Below are 20952 nucleotides of genomic sequence, written 5' to 3' on the forward strand. Positions count from 1 at the left end.
TCCAAATAGAGTCTGACCTCCATTTTCTAGAACCTCTTTAAGGCTCTGAGGTAAGTGAAGCCAAATTCTCTGGTTCTTTCGGGGCTGAAAGAGTTCACTCAATTCAGAAGTGGTTGGCATGAAGTATTGAGTTAGTAGGAATCTGTTGACAGTAGGAATTTGATGACTTAGAAAATCCCCAATGTAGTAAATCTGTCAGCAATTAGTTGAAAGCATACTCTAATCATATTTGGTAGCACATAAAAATGTAAGTGAGCAAATTCAAATCGGTGCTATCAGTAATAATCTCTCGTTTCTAAAAATAACTTGGGAGTAGACCAAGCAAACATTAGCTGTCTTCTAATGAAACTGACTCAGGAAGTGGACCTAAACTTCTGGCAAAGCGCTCAAGCTTCCTGGAAATGACCTCAAATTCCCTTATTTGTTCTCCCTGCTTTTCAGGAAAAATTCTTACAGTTTCACAAAATATGAGAGACAGACTGAGTGGGATATCTTTAATAACATAAGAAGTCACAAGGTCTGAAAGTTAAGTTCTACTGAAGAGCTGCACAATCCTCTTTTGCGTGCCAGACAGATACAATCGTCAGAAGACAAAGTATATTAAACAAAAAGAACAAGTGTTGCCGCCCCCCAACCCCCAGCAGTACAGGGACCTGTGGTCACTTACAGGGTGTCCACTTGTCAGTTACTGCAAGCACACTCTTCAACAAATCAGCTACATGATATACTAGGATGTTAACCAAAAACATCCAAATTCTGTTGCTTAGTAACTGCTGTCGAAAGATCCAATTTCCAGTTCCGCTCTTTGTATGGACTAAACCATGAAAAGAGGAGGATTAGGCACCATGATTCTGTTCTGTGCAGACTACAATTTGCAGTGGGATTTACAGGAGGATATTCAAAGAAGATTATTTCTTTCTTGCAAAGCTAGTGGAAAGGAAAATGTCTTCCATTAATTTTCAGTCCTTTTAAAAATGAGACTATATGACCTTACTAACGGGCATAGTTTTAGAAATCACAAATCTTTTACTCGATTTTCTTCAAACAATGTAATCACATCGACTGTCCTACTTCATCTCTATACTGACTGTATACTCAGAAGGCATACTAGTTACAATCAAGATCTACCGCATTGTTATTTTTTTCATTTAATGCCATTAACAGAACTAGAAAATAGGTTTTTTTTTTAAAGTATAGATGCAAAAATGGATAAAGAAATTAAATTTTTTAAACAGAATAATGTTGGGGAAACAAAAACAAAATACGGGAGAAGAGAAAGATCTGTAAATACTTCAACTATCTTAAGGGAACATATAGGGTCTCCTCCCCAACAGAATGTGAGAACAATACCTCATACAGAGTTTGCTAGTATTCAGGAGTTTACCTACACAGAGAAAGGATTTATTAAGCAAATTAAGAAGCAGAATTGAATCGAGTATAAACTACTTTCATATGTTTTAGCACCAGAATCTGTATGTGAATAAGAAGCAATAGCTTAATTGCAATTTAAGGTCTGAAAGTTAAGTATCTTAATCTTAGATACTCATTATAGCAAGCCTAATAGCTCTCTCCACTAACAAAAACTCTTGGTTTACGTAACAAAACCAAGCAGTAAAATGATATATAAAGATATTATGGGCAAGAGTCCAAGGAAATTGATATTCTTATATGATGGGGCTGCGAGTATAAATTGGCACAACTTTCTTAAGAAGGTTTTATAAACATTAATATTTTTACATATGTTTTAATAGCAATATTTATCATAAATTTACACCCATTAATATTTTTACCTTAGCAATCTCAGCTCTAAGAATTCATCCTAAGGAAATAACCAGAAATGTATGTACAATAATAATGATAAGTAAGAATAACCACTTATTGAGCACATATTATATCCCAAGGCACTGTATGATACAGCACAAAAATCACCATCTCATTTAATTCTAACAATCCTATGAGGCACCTATTGATATTATCCTCATTTTGTAGATGAGAAAACAGAGGTTTACAGGTTAAGTGACTATTAGAGCTGGTAAGCGCAGCGGACCTGGGATTCAAATTCAGGTCTATTAGAAACCGAAGTCCAAGTTCTCAGCCAGTAAATTTTGATGCTACTCTCATAAAAATGTAATAAGCAAATGGGGGCAGTCACTGAAGTTCTGGAGAAGGAAATGGCGACTCACTCCAGTACTCTTGCCTGGAAAATCCCATGGACAGAGGAGCCTGGTTGGCTACAGAACGTGGGGCTGCAAAGGAGTCAGACACGACTTAGTGACTAAACAGCCACAAATGAGCGTTCTACAGAATACTGTTTATAATTGTGAGAAAACTTGGAAACAACCTAAGTGTTCAACAAAAAAGGAATGTTTAAATGGACATTACACAGATATTAATTCAACATAATATTTGGATAAATTTTAATGAGAATGAAAAAATTTTATAGTAAGTGGGAAAAAAACAGTATGTCCAATGTGATCACCAATACATAATACGTTGTGTGTATGTGTGTCTGAGAAGAAGATGGAAGAACAAATACGGACTTTATTTTCTTCTGTGTTCTTTTCTGCATTTTCTAAATTATTTTTGAAATTGGGAAAAGCTAGATTTTGGGCGTGGGAAGGATGTACCTAAAAGGAAAGAACTTTCTCCAGAATGATAAAAAAAAATTATAAATTATTTGTGCTTTGGGGGAAAAAAAGACACCAGCTTTCCATTTTCACAGTAAAAAAAAAAAAAAAAATGAAGGGAAGAGAACAATGGTGGGAGGTAGACTAGAACGTCTAAAGAATGGCATTTATATTTCATTTTCAAAAACAAACTGGAAGACTGAGCACCTTCAGATGGGTCTGAGCCCTCAGGCTTTTGTCAAGCTATCATTAGGCAACAATGTGAAAACTATTTGCAGGGAAAGATTCTGCAGTATTTCTAATAAATTTCTAAGACACCTCTGCTTCATTCTTTTCTCCATTCTGTTCTTTAGTCACAGAGAATAATATTTTTCTCCAAGGAAAACCCAAAAAGTCTAAATATGAATTTACTATACTGCTGAAGCAGAAATATTTTTTGCAACTTTAAGAGTATACAGCTGATCCAGACAGTGAATCATGAATCCAAATGATTTTAAGTAAGCTGGTATAGACACATTTTTATACCCCTTAGCCTTCCACTCATCTGAAACCTTACCTTGAAAGGCTACAACAATTTAAAGATTAAATCATAAGTTATTAAGTCATTAATTTAACCATTTAAGCCTCTAAAATCAGCACATATTACCTTCCCCCCTCAAGTCAATTTGCAAGAGATTGAAATAATAAAAATGATAATATCTCACACTTACAAAGCTGCTTTGATGTGCAGGAGCCTAAAATACTTTTAAAAAAACTTTATAGAAAAGACTAGGACCATCCACCCACATCTCAGAGTACATCTGAGGTAGAACCTGGCAGCTGGTGAAAAGCAATGGAGTAAATTACCATCTGCACAGAAGACTACTTTTAAACAAGTATAAGAGATAGATGGAGTTAGGAAAATACAAACAGAATTAGCTATTCAATTAAATGGGAGGTTCAGTGGCTATGAGTCCAAGAGCTGTTTAAATTTTCACCAAAAGAAATGGTTTAAGGGTTCCCTTTAGAGGGAAACATTATAAAAATACAAAAAACAAAAAGAACAGCAACCCCATCTACATAAGGGAGGTTACTGGTCCTAGAGATTCTCTCCAGGTCTTCGCAGGAACGATAGATACTACCAGTTTCATCTCAGACACCAGTCCTGTGTCTTATGATATTTAAGTTCTTTTTGTGTCAGGCAACAACATTTCCCTCACTTTCACACTCAGTTTTAACGACCTTGTGCAGAATGTTTATCTCGACGATTCAGTGTGCAGGGCTGGAATCCTGCTCCAAGCTCTGCCTCCTCCATCCATTTCAAGGAGTCGACACAAATGATTTTCTGCTGCCTGCACCAACATGAGACTCTTCAAACTTACATTTCTGGGGAGTCTGCTTTTCAAAAAATGTATTTTCCTCTTCAATCTCCTCCCTAAAAGAAACACTTAGGTAATCCTATCCTACATCTTTATAAAGTGAGGGCCTAGGAACAAGGTAAAAGCACATCTGAACTGCCTTTACTGGGTAGCAGTCCCATTCTCAAGATTCTTTTCCCGTAGTCTGGCAGGCAGATTCTTTACCAGCTGAGCTACCAGGGAAGGCCCCTGGCTTTCTCACATCTCTTTAACTTTTAACTTACAGTCATTTTTTATCTATAAAAAAATCAAGCTTGAAAAAAAAGTTTAAGTAAAAGATATACTTCAACTAGATATATAAAAACTAACCTTTCTTCAGTCTGGGAGTATGCAAAATCAGAATATCAGTGAAAACCAAGTGAGGTGAAACAGCATTAAGAGTGTTCAGCACTGATTTTTATTGTTTTTGTTTTTAATGAGCAACCACCTACTATCCAAATACCTTACACGGTACTTGCTTGAATGTGAGAGCGATGAACCAGACGATCTAAGAGGCCTTTCAGCACTAGGATCCTAGTCTATGCTGCTGTAACTTTCACCGGTGGTTCAAAGCAGCCATGCTAGGAAGGTGACAAATGGTACTTGGAGAAACGCAGAGACGAGGACCACCTGCCCCAGGTCTGCCGAGCAGACGCTGATTATTATCTGAGACATCACCATCTTTCTGTAGGGGTTTTGAGAATATCTTTCCAATGATATAACTTTGTTCTTTCCCAAACAATACAGTCAACTTAACTGACCCCAGTCTGATTTTGCAGATTGACAAGAGAACTTAAAAAATCCTAAATGAATTTGCTTCACTCTACTCAAACACACTTAATTCAGGCCTTTCAGTTGATACAAACTTAAAAAGTGAAAAATAATCCTAATACATACTAAGTAAAGCATAATCTGGAAGATAAAGGTACTTTAATAAAAATACATTACAAAGTTAAATACTACATCTAAAACAGTCACTGTTTCCCTCCCCCCAAATTCTGCTGATAATTTCACTTGAGAAGAACATAACTGTTATGGCTTATATATATATACACATGTGTGTGTGTGTGTCTACATATATACATGTGCAAAGATAAATATATATGTACATGTGTATGTATACACACACATACACATACATCTAAAAGGTAGGAAGTCAAAATGAAAGTAAAAATCTTGATACCTTCTTCATGGCCTGACACTTGGCTGTCTCAGAAAAGCCAATCATCTTATCAGGAGAACAGATCTTGATGAAGGGGAAGTTGGATTCCTCTGCAATCCTAGCAGCTAAAGCTGTCTTCCCACTGTGAGGAGGGCCTGCATAACGACAGGAGCAAGTCAGGGGAAAAAAGCCAACCTAAGCAAAGGAGAACCAAACAAGTTTAAACTTTTATCCATAAAGTACTGAGGCCTCAACCAGCTGCTCATTAACATTTCCCGACACAATTTCACGGCAGACATGTTTTCTCTTATTAGCAACTAAACAGACTGATTAGCATTTCTCAAAAGTATGATGAAATATATTCCTTCTTTGTCACATAACCTTAATCTTTCAAGGTTCTGGCTACATATACAAAATGCAAAGGTTTTGCTTCTTTAAAAAAAAGAGAACAAGAAAGCATTCAAATGCATATCAGTACTTATTAGTTCTATCAAATCATTTGTCTGACAAAAAAAAAATACAATCTTCTTTGGAGATGATATTAGGGGTAGGGAAAATTGCCCCTGCTCAGTTGCTTCAGGCATGTCTGACTCTGCGATCCTATGAACTGAAGCCTGCCAAGCTCCTCTGTCCATGGGATTCTCTAGGCAAGAATAATGGAGTGGGTTGTCATGCCCTTCTCCAAGGACTCTTCCCCACAAAGGGATCGAACCCAGGTCTCCTGCGTCTTCTGCATTGCAGGCACATTCTTTATAGCTGAGCCACCAGGCTAGAAAACTAAAGACTCAGGTCTTCTCATGAAGGCAACCAAATCTATAAATTCACCTGTATTTAGACAACTCCTCCTTCCCTTCTGTGTAATAAAAGATGTTCCCCTCTCCCACCCATAAACCGATCAATTATTCTTTCCCGTCTTCTCAGAAACCTGACATTATCAACTGTACCCTCTCCCCCTGTGTTTCACCTCTCCCTCTTCCCTGGAGCCTTTCTAACAGCATTTAAACATGCTCTAGGCTACTGACACGACTGATGCGACTTAGCAGCAGCAGCAGCAGGCTACTGACAGTTTAAAAAGACTCTTTTTTGACTTCACTCCTTTCAACACTACTCTGCCTTGTCCCTTCAAAATGGAACATCCCTAAACAATCATCTACTCCAGCTGCCTTCACTCACCGTCCAACCATCCTCAAACCAACCTCATGGCTTCCATTCCTATTACATGGCACAGGCTCCCATCAGGGCCACCAACGACCTCGATCTCACCAAATCCAATATTGTAATCTGTTGGCCTCTTAAGAGTATTTGATACAATTGACAGCTCTCTTCTTTCTTTAAATACCTTTCTTGGCTTCTGTGACAGCACGTTCTCTTTTCCTTCTCTTAACTCTGGTTATTCTTGTTCAATCTCCTTTGTCAACTCTTCCTGCTTTACTTAGTCCTTCAACATTGACACACCTCAGAGATCAGTCCTAGACCCCTCTTCCTTCTCAACCTTCCCTTTCTCTAAGTGACTCATCCACTCCCATGGATTGAACAATAGTCTACACACTGACAACTCATGAATGTATACTGCTAGCTAGACTTGTCTTCTGAGCATAGACCTACATATCCAATGGGCTACTCAACATTTTCCATTCAATTATCCCATAGAATAGAACTGATTCAGTGACTCAGGGTGTTTAAGGAAGATATTTGTTGTTTAGTCGCTAAGTCGTGTCTGACTCTTTTAGGACCCCATGGGCTGTAGCCTGCTAGGCTCCTCTGTCTATGGGATTTCCCAGGCAAAAATACTGGAGTGGGTTGCCATTTCCTTCTCCAGGGGATCTTCCCAACAAAGGGATTGAATCCACATCTTCTGCACTGCAGATGGATTCTTTACTGCTAAGCCATCAGAGAAGCTCAATCATCCTATAGGAACCTTGAACTTATGTGTCTAGAAATGAACTTGTGATCTTTGTTTCTGAAATGAACTTCTCTACTAGAGCTCCCACTCTTAGTAAACAACATCATTCACCAGCCCTGAATAACAGAAACCTGGGGATCATGTTTGATACCTCTCTCCATATTCAATATAGCTACTATTTCTAAGCTTCAGCTTCCTCATCTGCAAAATACAGACCCAGCAGCATCTACCCTTGAAGGACTGAAGTGGGGTTTAAATGAGAAGGTATGTGTAAAGTGCTAGTAGAGTGACTGGCAAACAGTTAAGAGTTCAAAGAATGTTACCTTCATTATGCTTAATACTTAATAATTATTATAAAGTCTCTTTTATTCTACCTCCTAAATATTCCTCAAAATAGTCTACATGACTCCATTTCCTCTACTACTATGTAGCTTCAAACCATAATCAGCTCTCATTAAGACAACTGCAACTGCTTCTTACCACTGGTCTTTCCCATATATTAATATTTTTACCACTCCAATCCAATCTCTATCACAAAGTGGTCATGATGTTTTGAAAATACAAATCTGATCATGTCACTTCAGTGCTAAAAACCCTACAAATGCCTCCCCATTGCCCCTTGGATAAGAGTCTAAATCATTAACGTGGTCTACTAGGCTTTGCACGAACTGGCTCCTGTCTACCTCTTCAGTCTCACATTTTAGCGTCTCCCTTTCTGTTTCAGTCTCCTTCCAACCCTGGGCTTTTTCATATACTGGTCCCTCTGCTTAGAACACTGTCTCCAGTTACTCTGCCCAACCAGTTTCTCCTCACCCTTCAGGTCTTGGCTTAATGTGTTTCTCAGGGAGCCCTCACCCTCAGACCTTTGGAAAGAGCTAGATCCACTGTCATGTGGACTCGCTGAACTTTTCTGTTGTTATACTAATAATCATAAAAAATAGCTGGAGAATAGAATGTCCTTCCTTTTTTTGTCTACCTGGTAAAATCCTCACTGATCCCTCAAAGTCTACACTGAACAGTTTCTTTGACCACTTCTGGGCAAGATGACTTGCATTCAGATACCCTTACACACAAACACAGTAGTTAGGCCTTTTTCACGACCAAACTGATCCCTGTGAATGTCTTTGTGTCTCCCACAACCAATTCAACGCCTAAAACATAGTAAGTACTCAGTGAATATTTATTTAACTCTTTTGAGTACTATGTGTATCATAAGAGTCTATTAAGTAACACAGAAATTTAGATACAGTCCTATAAGAAAATGAGTTGCTATCAATCATCAGTAACATTCTACTCCAAGAAAATTTAAATTTGTGCACAATATTGGAACACAGAATGGACTGTGATTTTCAGATCATGAACAAGTTTAGAACTGAAAATTCAGTTTTCTGGAATGTGCTAAACGGTTTTGTGTAAGTGCTTTTAAAAAAAAAAAAACAGAAAACTTTTGATGCCATCTCATCACTTTTTCTCACCTTCCAAGAGGACGCTGACCAGTGGTGTGCGGTCACTGTTTTTAGTCTGTTGAACCAGAAGTTCCCCATCTTCTAGAACTCGAGTAACTGGATCACCCCATTTGATGATACCATTCATAATGTAACTTGCATAATCCTCTTGGTTTGTGCCAAATGCCTATGAAGGAAAAGGACAGTTTAATGCATTTTCAGCATTAGTATTAAGACTTAAATATTTAAAGGCATAAAGGATGAGTAATAATTCCTACATGCTAGTGCTGTAACAATATCTCATATTAATATAAAAACCCTGAAAAGCAAAACAAAAACAAAACTGTTTTATAATTTCTCACTCAACTTTTTACCCAATTTGGGGGAAATAGAAATAAATTTTAGAATAAGAAATAGATTTGGAATAAGAAATAGATTCTAGGCTCAGATTCTATGACAGCCCAAGCCCTCTCAATCTCTGAGATAGGGTATGTTCCAACGTGCTTGTTTTTGTAAGGAGGACATGGGCTGTTTCTGTTAAGAACAAAGGGAAAAAGGCAGAATATGGATTTAGAAAATGAAAATGGTTGACTCAGCACACAGAGATACTACCCTAACACCGACTGTAGGTGTCAGGGATTAAAATGGAAATATGAAATTGTACTAGGGCTCTGTAATGACCTAGATGGGTGGGATGGAGGGGTGGGTGTGAGGGAGGTCCAAGAGGGAGGGGATTTAAGTAAATATATAGCTGATTCTTGTCTAACTCGATGAAACTATGAGCCATGCCACGTAGGGCCACCCAAGACAGATGGGTCATGGTGGAGAGTTCTGACAGAATGTGGTCCACTGGAGATGGGAATGGCAAACCATTTCAGTGTTCTTTCCTTGAGAATCCCACGAACAGTATGAAAATGCAAAAAGATAGGACACTGAAAGATGAACTCCTCAGGTTGGTAGGTGCCCAATATGCTACTGGAGACCAGTGGAGACATAATTCCAGAAAGACTGAAGAGACGGAGCCAAAGCAAAAACAACACCCAGTTGTGGATATGACTGGTGATGGAAGCAAAGTCTGATGCTATAAAGAGCAATATTGCAGAGGAACCTGGAATGTTAGGTCCATGAATCAAGGCAAATTAGAAGTGGTCAAACAGGAGATGGCAAGAGTGAATGTCAACATTTTAGGAATCAGCGAACTAAAATGGACTGGAATGGGTGAATTTAACTCAGACGACCATTATATCTACAAGATATAATGGTCAAGAATCCCTCAGAAGAAATGGAGTAGCCATTACAGTTCACAAGAGAGTCCAAAATGCAGTACTTGGATGCAATCTCAAAAACGACACAATGGCAAACCATTCAGGATCACAGTAATCCAAGTCTATGCCCCGACCAGTAATGCTGAAGAAGCTGAAGCTGAACAGTCCTATGAAGACCTACAAGATCTTCTAGAACTAACACCCAAAAAAGATGTCCTTTTCAATATAGGGGACTGGAATGCAAAAGTAGGAAGTCAAGAAATACATGGAGTAACAGGCAAATTTGGCCTTGGAGTACAGAACGAAGCAGGGCAAAAACTAATAGAGTTTTGCCAAGAGAACGCACTGGTCACAGAAAACACCCTTTTCCAACAACACAAGACTCTACACATGGACATCACCAGATGGTCAATACCGAAATAAGACTGATTATATTCTTTGCAGCCAAAGATGGAGAAGCTCGATACAGTCAGCAAAAACAAGACTGGGAGCTGACTGTGGCTCAGATCATGAACTCCTTATTGCCAAATTCAGACTTAAATTGAAGAAAGTGGGGAAAACCACTAGACCATTCAGGTATGACCTAAATCAAATCCCTTACGATTATACAGTGAAGTGACAAATAGATTCAAGGGATTAGATCTGATAGAGTACCTGAAGAACTACGGATGGAGGTTCATGACATTGTACAGGAGGCAGGGATCAAGACTATCCCCAAGAAAAAGAAATCCAAAAGGCAAAATGGTTGTCTGAGGAGGCCTTACAAACAGCTGTGAAAAGAAGGGAAGCGAAAGGCAAAGGAGAAAAGGAAAGATATACCCATTTGAATGAAGAGTTCCACAGAATAGCAAGAAGAGATACGAAAGCCTTCCTCAGTGATTAGTGCAAAGAAATAGAGGAAAACAATAGAATGGGAAAGACTAAGAGATCTCCTCAAGAAAATTAGAGATAGTGTGGGAACACTTCATGCAAAGATGGGCACGATAAAAGGACAGAAATGGTATGGACCTAACAGAAGCAGAAGATATTAAGAACAGGTGGCATACACAGAAAAACTGTACAAAAAAGAGCTTCATGACCCAGATAATCCCAATGGTGTGATCACACACCTAGAGCCAGACATCTTGGAATGTGAAGTCAAGTGGGCCTTAGGAAGCATCACTACGAACAAAGCTAGTGGAGGTGATGGCATTCCAGTTGAGCTCTTTCAAATCCTAAAAGACAATTCTGTGAAAGGGCTGCACTCAATATGCCAGCACATTTGGAAAACTCAGCAGTGGCCACAGGGCTGGAGAAGGTCAGTTTTCATTCCAATCCCAAAGAAAGGCAATGTCAAAGAATGCTCAAACTACCACACAACTGCACTCATCTCACACACTAGTAATGTTCAAAATTCTCCAAGCCAGGCTTCATCAGTACATGAACCGTGAACTTCCAGATGTTCAAGCTGGTTTTAGAAAAGGCAGAGGAACCAGAGATCAAATTGCCAACATGCACTGGATCATTGAAAAAGCAAGAAAGTTCCAGAAAAACATCTATTTCTGCTTTATTGACTATGCCAAAGCCTTTGACTGTGTGGATCACAACAAACTGGAAAATTCTTCAAGAGTTAGGAATACCAGACCACCTGACCTGCCTCTTGCAGGAAGTCTGTATGCAGGTCAGGAAGCAACAGTTAGAACTGGACATGGAACAACAGCCTAGTTCCAAATAGGAAAAGGAGTATGTCAAGGCTGTATATTGTCACCCTGCTTATTTAACTTCTATGCAGAATACATCATGAGAAACGCTGGGCTGGATGAAGCACAAGCTGGAATCAAGATTGCCAGGAGAAATATCAATAACCTCAATGGCAGAAAGCAAAGAAGAACTACAGAGCTTCTTGATGAAAGTGAAAGAGGAAAGTGAAAAAGTTGGCTTAAAGCTCAACATTCAGAAAACGAAGATCATGGCATCTGGTTCTATCACTTCATGGCAAACATATGGGGAAACAGTGGAAACAGTGACAGATTTTATTTTGGGGGTCTCCAAAATCACTGCAGATGGTGACTGCAGCCATGAAATTAAAAGATGCTTGCTCCTTGGAAGGAAAGTTATGACCAATCTAGACAGCACATTAAAAAGCAGAGACATTACTTTGCCAACAAAGGTCAGTCTAGTCAAAGCCATGGTTTTCCAGTAGTCATGTATAGATGTGAGAGTTGGACTATAAACCAAGCTGAATGCTGAAGAACTGATGCTTTTGAACTGTGGTGTTGGAGAAGACTCGAGAGTCCCTTGGACAGAAAGGAGATACAACCAGTTTATCCTAAAGGAGATCAGTCCTGGGTGTTCATTGGAAGAACTGATGCTGAAGCTGAAACTCCAATACTTTGGCCACCTCATCTGAAGAACTGACTCATTTTGAAAAGACCCCGATACTGGGAAAGATTGAAGGCAGGGGGAGAAGGGGATGAGAGAGGATGAGATGGTTGGATAGAATCACCAACTCAATGGATATGAGTTTGAGTAAACTCCGGGAGCTGATGATGGACAGGGAGGCCTTGACGTGCTGCGTCCATGGGGTCACATAGAGTCGAACATGACTGAGCGACTGAACTGAACTGACAGCTGATTCACCTCATTGTACAGCAGAAACACAACCCTGTAAAGGAATTACAGTCCAATAAAAAATAATAAATAAAAGTAAAAACTTTTAAAAGTGTGAAGTGGTAATGAGGCAATCTTGTCCACATGAGTCTAGTGGTAGAGGACATAAGTCAATTTCACCAAGGTAAGTGTATGTATAAATGTAAGATTTAGCAAGCAGGAGAAATGAGCAGAGGTAATGAAAGACTGAAGGGTAAGGAAAGGAAAGTGATTGCTATATATTATAACTTTATTTGCACTATATATTGGGGCTTAAATCACATCCCTCTTCATTTTCAGCTTCTAATCTCAAATTGCAACTCCCATCAAACCAGCTGCCAAAAGCAGTTTAAAACTTTAGTAGCTATTTACTTAATTGAATAGCACTTCCATAAGGTTAGCAGGAGAAGAAATGAGTAGGAAAATAAAACCCAGTGTAATGTAAAAGTCATATACCTTGAGAATTTTGAATTAAAAAAAATTATCACAATCCTCAAGTTAATTTTTCATTCCCCAATTATGGAAAAATCTTAACAGTTCTTTAGAACATGCTCCTCATAGAAAGTCTTCCTTTGTAATATTGTCTCTAAACAGTATACAGTGGTCTCATCACTCGATCACCTTGCTACCAAATCACTTTTCAGACTACTCTTTGGTCTTTTCATACACTAGTGCTTTGATTCCTGAGTACTCCCAGTTCCAGATATGGTAAATTCAATGGCCCTATTAAAAGTTACAAGGGAAGAGCCTAATAAATACTGACTGGAAGGCTGTTGTAGAAAATATGTATATTGGCTGGTTTTTGTCTTTAATTACCCAAGATATATACTCCCAAGCCTCATAGCAGTGTTAAGATACCTGAACCAGAAAACAGTGACCCTCTTTAACTATTACATAACATATATAGTCATCCTTACTTATCCTGTCATTCACTTTTCATTTTATCCCCCAGACTCCTGGAATAAATAAAAGTAAGTTACTGCTTACTTAACTAAGTTGTCATAATTGCCTCCTCCTTATAGCCAAATTACTTGCTTTAAAAAATTTTAAGATAGTTTGGTTATGCAGGGCTCTAATATTTTTGGTAACTATTATGAATAACAACAGCAAAATATTAAACCATTTCCACTGCTAAAAGTATTTTATATTTAAAAGTCACAACAGTCATAAAAAAAAGCAGACAGGGCTAAAACAAGTTAACTTCTGTCTTTAAAGGAGATAAGTGCAACAAATAACTATTGTCAAGGATATATGAAGAATTTATACAAATCAAATAAAAACAAACAACAGAAAAATAGGCAAAAGACATGAACGGCATATCATAGAAGATTCTCATATGGCTGACAAACATATGAAGAAATAATTCATTCACAGGTAATCAGTGAAATGCAAATTAAGACAAAAATGAGATCCCATTTTTATATCTAGAAAGAATAGTGAAAGTGGAAGTGAAGTCGCTCAGTTGTGTCCAACTCTGTGACCCCATGGAATGTAGCTCCTCCGTCCATGGGATTTTCCAGGCAAGAGTACTGCAGCGGGTTGCCATTTCTTTCTCCAATTTTTATATCTAACTGAATGGCAAAAATTCAGTCTGACAATACCAACTGCTGTACAGGATGTAGAGAATAGGATCTCTTTTACATTATCGGGGGCTTCCCTTGTGGCTCAGCTGGTAAAGAACTGGCATGCAATGCAGGAGACCTGAGTTCGATCCTTGAGTTGGGAAGATCCCCTGGAGAAGGGAATGGCTACCCACTCCAGTATTCTTGCCTGGAGAATTCCATGGACTGTATAGTTCATGGGGTTGCAAAGAGTCAGACACGACTGAGCAACTTTCACTTTTCTTTACATTATTGGAGGAAGTGTTTATTGGTTTGACCACTGGGAAAACATTTTGAAATTCCTAGTTCAAGGTTGGACATTCATATTTCCAATAACCCAGAAATTTTATTCCTAAATATATGTCTAGGAGAAACTCACTCAAGGATGCCTTAGCAGCACCTGTTTGAAATAACAAAAAACTGGTAATATTCCAACTGTCCATTGACAGGAAAATAGACAAACTATGGCAGTCGCACAATGGAATATTATTCGGCAATGAAAATAAATGAAATATAGCACAGAAAATCATACAGATGACTCCTGATAATAAAATATGTAACAAAACATAAAGTCTCAGAAAATTGATATATACTACATTTTATTTTATACATTGTAGACTAATGACTGTATGTCGTCAATTAAAGATTAAGATGAATCCAATTCCGTGCACCCAAGGTCCATTTAAGAAAGAGAAAAGCATACACACCTTTTTAAGAGGCCTTTCTACAATTTATTTTTGTACTAATATAGTTACTCAAATATGAGTGGTTGTTTTACAGGAAACAGGTTAATGTACCTTATAATATATGCTCCGACTATAACTCCAACTATGACTGTTGAGTTTTAAGTATATTTTAAGAAAATAGACCTTTTTTAAAAAGAGCACTGGGCATAATTAAAAGTTTCAAAACCGAGAATAGTGAGAGGAACTAGAGATGTTGAGCAAGAGAAAGGAATGCCCTAGAAGAAGTTGGGGAAAGGTATAAAAGAGATGAGAGTTAATTTTAAATGTCAGTAACCATATATGAAGGATGGATGAATCAGGATGAATTTAGTTTTCTGTAGCTTCAGACATACAAAGAACCAATGAAAAACTAGTTCAAAGCAATTTAAGAACTAACTGTTAGAAAGTCTCAAAACTGAATGGCCTGACTTATAGGATGGTGAGCTCCCTATCATGGGAAATATTTCAGTAAGTCTTGGCTTCCCTGGTGGCTCAGACAGTAAAGAATCCACCTGCAATGTGGGAGACCTGGGTTCGATCTCTGGGTTGGGAAGGTCCTCTGGAGGAGATCATGGCAACCCACTCCAGTATTCTTGCCTGGAGAATCTCCATGGACAGAGTAACCTGGCGGGCTACAGTCCATGGGTCCATGCAGTTGCAAAGAGTCAGACACGACTGAGTAACAGAACAGCACAGAGTTACTGAACAGATGTTTCTTACACTGGACAGTTACACTATTGAGATTTTATGTTTTTTAAAAAAACTACACGATATAATCTTTCAAAATACAGGGTAAAACAGCACTTATTTTTCTCCTGATTTGTTATTTTTTTGACTTACGCATCACTTGATATTTGTACTCACTGGTTTGATATCATTTTCCAAAGAAGCAAGGAAGTCCCCTCTTGTCACCTGCAGGCTCTCTGCTTTCTCCATGTCCACTTCCACTTTAGTACTGGCCTAATGAGAAATGAAAACGAAGTGTAAAGGACTTCCAAGATTAAAGAATATTTTCAGCCTAAGAGTATAACACCTGAGGATTTAAAAGGCCTATTTTCACATAATAAAAAACATAAAAAACAAATTCACAAACATATATACGTCCTTTGCCCGAACGGTTCCACTTCTAGGTGTTTATCCCATGAATATACTCACAAATGTGCACAAAGTTGGATGCACCAGGAGATCTACTATAGCAATCTCTAAGAGCTATAAAGAAGCTATAAGAAGACAGGAAGTACATTAGAAGTCCATGGAGAGGGTACCAGTTAAGTGAATTATGACATATCTATACTGAAGAGCATTAGATAGCCATTTTTTCCCCCAAAATGAGGCACGAAGAGAAGAAAATATAAAGGGGGGGGGTCTCTAAGAAGGTGGTTCTCATCCTTGGCTGCCTATCAGAATGATACACACACACACACACACACACACAGATGCCCAGTTCAAACCTGTAGGATTTTGACTTAACAGGTCCAGAAGAGGGTACAGGAATAAAAATATATAAATATATTTTTGTAAAGTGCACAGGTGGTTCTGATGCTCAGTGGTTTGTGAGCCATTACCCTGGGAGACCAAGGACCTGCGACTTTGGTTTTTACTCATACTTTGTGCTCATGACTCTGTGTGCCAGTTCCAAATACTCTGCTCTTTGCACCTGGAGCTCCTACACAGAACAGACGTCTGGAGAAGCATCAAGGCCTTTATCAGCACTTGGAGCTGCCTGTACCTGATGAGTGAATGAGATACCAACACACTTTTTAATGTGACTGGGCTCACTCCCAATAGCACAAGGCAAGTGAGTCTAATTTTTAAAATGGTACTATGGGTTTTTGTTGTTGTTGTTGTTGTTGTTTTTAAAAACCTATCTTCAAAAAATCTGACTATAAAACCAAACTATGTTAAGCAATATCAACCTTCTAAAGATTATTATAAAATATGAGTCATGTCCCTTAGAAACTGACTGCTGAGACAAATAAAATGACATTTTATAAAATCTCAGCCTTATGGGATAAAAAGAACTGTCAGAAAACTGGAACAAGACAGCAAACAAAATACACTTATTTATCTCCCTTCCTGCCCCAAATCCCATGAAACCACAGAAAGTGAGAGAGAAAGGTTCAAAAGCAGGGAACATCAATTTGGAAGTTTTAACTTCCTAATCTAAGACAATTAGATTCCTAGTCTCAGAGGGAGGAGCGGAGAGAAAGAATGATAGAGAAAAAAAAATAAAAGAAGAAAAAAATTTCCCTAGCTGAAGAAAGGTGTACCTTTGCAGTTTAAAGGTTTCAATGAGTAATCAGGGTAAACAGGAAGAGACTTACACCTGTCTAGACACACTACTGCAAGCTATCAGAGCACCAAAGGTGAAGAGAAATTTCTAGAACCTTTCTGAGAGACAAAAACAGTTCACCTGTAAAAGGAACAGAAATAAACACTAGAAACTAGGAGACAATGTAACCATGCCTTCAAAAATCTACCTGATTATCATTACCCCAGAAAATGATTCTCGTGTGTACATAGGGAGGCATGGGCCAGTGTTTTCGTAGCAGTGTTATGAAATACTATTATGATTTCCTCTTAGAGTGAACCTGCATTCAAATGACAGAAACATATAGCAATATGAAAGGAAAATCTTGTCTATCTTTTGGCATTTGCTGAAAAATAAGAGATTCTAGGACTGCAACAAGTGTGAAACTCATATTTTTACTATTAAGAAAGGACTCACTCAATGAACTAAGGTGAATTAAGATGGTTGAGGGACAGTTATTTTAGAACAGGCTGTTTTCAGGCCTCCATGAATTGTATAAGTTACCTAATTGTACGTAAGCAATATTACAGTTATAAACTTTTTCTACCTATTCATTAAAATAAGTTTCTTAAGGACTTCTCTTGGTTTACTTTTACTATTTTTTCAAAAATTTAAAAAACTTTAAAAATCTACAATTCTGAATTTTTATTCATTCAGCAAAACTTTTCTCACTTGTCTGAATTAGATCAATTTTTTCTGAATTTTATTTATAACAGCTAATCAATATAGAAGAGGCAACATCTTTCAGCTTATACCTGCAGAAACTAATAAACTTGTATTTCAACACTAGCAAATATCCAGTGGTCACCCTTAAATTTAATAACCTTTTAAATCTGACCTTTCAAAGTTCTTATCATTCCTCTTAAATTAAGGGTAGAATGACCTTAATCAATCAAAATTCTACAGAAAATAAAAAATAATTTTATTGAAATTCTATAAACATAAATCAGTTTTGATTCCTTTATAAGGTGCACGTGCGTCCTGAATTTATTTCCTTATAACAGATCAGCACAGAAGAAATTTGGGTTATGAATCTTCTCTACCTGAAGCAGAAATTCCTTTCAGCTAAAAACAACCAGATGTCACATGAATTTTAGGTGACCACAAACATGGGTCTAAGTATAAATGACATGAACATCAGGAGTTTGTGACTGGATCTTCCACTTGTTTCAGAAAACCTGAAAAAAACAGGTTAACAGGGAAGACGTGTTTAGTTTATTCCATCTGACTTTGTCAAGTCTGATTATTTTGAAAAAGCAGCAATATAACACTAGTAATGGCTTCAGTTATTTATTCATTTGGCCACGCCATGCAGTTAACAGGATCTTAGTTCCCCAACTAGGGACTGAACCCAGGCCCTGGCAGTGAAAGCGCGGAGTCCTAACCAACTGGATCGCCAGGAAATTCTCAATGGCTTTTTATAATACAAAGGAAGAACGTCATAATAAACAGAGGAATGTTGTGCGTAAGTTCTACACCAACTGTAAGTCATTAAGTTTCAAATTAAATACCTATTCATCAATTACTACTAATAAAGCTCTGAATTTATACAGCAATGAGAATACTAAAACTGCGTGCTTTTTGTTCAAGTGAGGAAGAGTCCAGCTGGGAAAACAACGTTTAAAGACCTGGGCAGTGCAGTTTTTTTTTTAAATGCAGAAAAGAGAGCAAATAGTACGCTTTCTTTTCTGAGCTTAGTGTCTTACACATCTCTCCCTTTCCTGAAGTACCTATGAAGTCCTTTGCATTGGATATTCCACAGATACTCAAAATAATCAAAAGCTGTTTGGTACAAAAAGTGTTGGTCACAAGGCTATATGCATCACTTAAGTTTAAAGATAATTTATCCACATGGAAAAAGTGAGGGAAATAATGTCCACTATTTGTACTACTTCTTACTTGCAAATCTAAAGGATAATACATTCTGTACAGTGGTGGTTAAACATTTTAGCTTTAAATTAGAAATATTATAACTACAAATAGTTAACAAAAATTGTTAAAAACTCAGATATGGAAAAGGATATATATTATATATTCTCAAATATATATATATATATATATTCTCAAAGTAGCCATAATAACAAAAATGGAAATAACAACAAACATTTATATAGTCTGTAGGGCACTTTCACAAACAGTATTTGATTTTATTTTCACAAAAACTTGATGAAATAGTTATTTCCTCTTGACAAATTAGAAACAAAAATGTAGAAAGAACTGTAACACATAACCACACCTTCTGACTACAAAACCTGTCACCATCCCACCATTCCTCATTGCCTTGTGTGTAAATAAATCCAATACATGCTGGAAGAAAGCACGTTTCTTAAGAACGGCTTTAGAGACATTTGGGGATAAGGCTATTGTGATAAAAATGACAAATGACTAAATAAGATAAAAATCCAGTAGCTAATGCATATGAAAAATCTGATAACTAATAAACTAGTAATTGTGGATTACAGTATCAAGAAGCACTGATGGTGAACTGAGGTGAAAGATCAGTACAGCAGGGAGCAGTTTCCACAACATTTATATAATTTCTCTTGAAGTCACCGTCACTTTATCACTTTTCCTAAGACATTTCTTACAGCAAGGAGGAAGAATGGATGAATGAAATGAGTAGATCCACCTATAAAGGCTCCAGCACTATCTAGTCTTGCATTCTCGGGGTCTTTTGTTTTGTTTTTTAAAGCAGTAGTACCACTATCCTCCTCGCCACAGGGTGGGTCTCCAGTATTTTAAACACGTGTAACACCTTGTCTAAAGTGGCCTCTTCCATTACGGCAGTCATCCCCAACCTTTTTGGCACCAGGGACTGCTTTTGTAGAGGACAATTTTTCCACAAATGGGAGAGGGTTCAGGTGGTACTGTAAGCAACAGGGAATGACAGATGAAGCTTCGCTCCCTTGACCACCTCCTGCTCTGTGGTCCAGTTCCTAATGGACCATGAACTAGTACCAGTCCCTGGCCCAGGGGGTTGGGGACCCTTGCATTATGGCATTCTTAGGAGAGAACAAAGTCAATTATGTTATGCAAGGGAATCAATTATGATTTATGGATAGTTTGATTGAGAATACATATTTACTAATTTAAAAAATATTTACTAAGCAGCTACCATATTCTCAGTATCAAGACCTAGATACTGTGAGAGATTCAGAAATGAGTAAGATAAGGACTTCAAGTCTAAAACAAGGGTCGACAACCTTTTTTCATGAAGGGCTAGACAGTAAATATTTTAGGCTCTGTGGGCCACGCAGTTTCTGTTGCAGATACTTAATTCTGCCACTGCAGCATGAAAGCAGCTACAGAAAACACATGAATGAACAGGTGGGTCTGTGTTCCCAAAAACTCTATTTCTAAAAACTGACAGTTGGCTGGATATGGCCCGTGGACCATAGTTTACCGACCCTTGGTTTAAAACCATTGCTAGGGTATACCCAAACAAAACATACTCAACCCGACTGTTAGGCTTTTATTATTTCCTGAGTGAACTGTTACACAATTTCCCCTCTCTTGTCTCATGTCGCCAACTTCACTCCCCTAAATACTCCACTCAACACAGCTGCCAGAGTGAGCTTATGTTTTAACACTATGCCACTGCTATTCTTACAACTCTTCAGTGACTTAGCACTACTCATAGAAAAGGCGTCCATACTTCTGAGCACAATATAAAAGGCTCTTTGTGTTCCATCCCCAGCTTTAGCCTCCCGACTTATCCCCCACCACATCTCTACCTCCCCTTCCCTACCTTTTATGCTGAAGCAATACTGAATTATCCTTAACACACCATGCTATTGTGTCTCTGTTCCTTTGCACATGTTGTTCTTTCTGCCTAAAATGCCTGCCCCACCAGGAAACACGTTCACCCAGAAATTCCTCTGTGAAAGCTCCTCTCACTTGATAAGCTGA

General features: G+C 38.0%; 1 protein-coding gene across 2 annotated transcripts in view; it reads right to left on the reverse strand.

Moving 5' to 3' along the window:
- Positions 1-20952, reverse strand: part of NSF (N-ethylmaleimide sensitive factor, vesicle fusing ATPase) — a 148157-nt gene that overhangs the window by 31966 nt on the left and 95239 nt on the right. For both annotated transcript variants that reach the window (XM_019981837.2, XM_070773671.1), the window contains exons 13-15: positions 15597-15692; positions 8544-8700; positions 5187-5320 (exon numbers count right to left, since the gene is read on the reverse strand). In XM_019981837.2, coding sequence (XP_019837396.1) covers positions 5187-5320; positions 8544-8700; positions 15597-15692 — 387 coding nt within the window. The remainder of the gene's footprint in view (positions 1-5186; positions 5321-8543; positions 8701-15596; positions 15693-20952) is intronic.

This window comes from Bos indicus, chromosome 19 (assembly GCF_029378745.1).
Source record: "Bos indicus isolate NIAB-ARS_2022 breed Sahiwal x Tharparkar chromosome 19, NIAB-ARS_B.indTharparkar_mat_pri_1.0, whole genome shotgun sequence".
NCBI lineage: Eukaryota > Metazoa > Chordata > Mammalia > Artiodactyla > Bovidae > Bos > Bos indicus.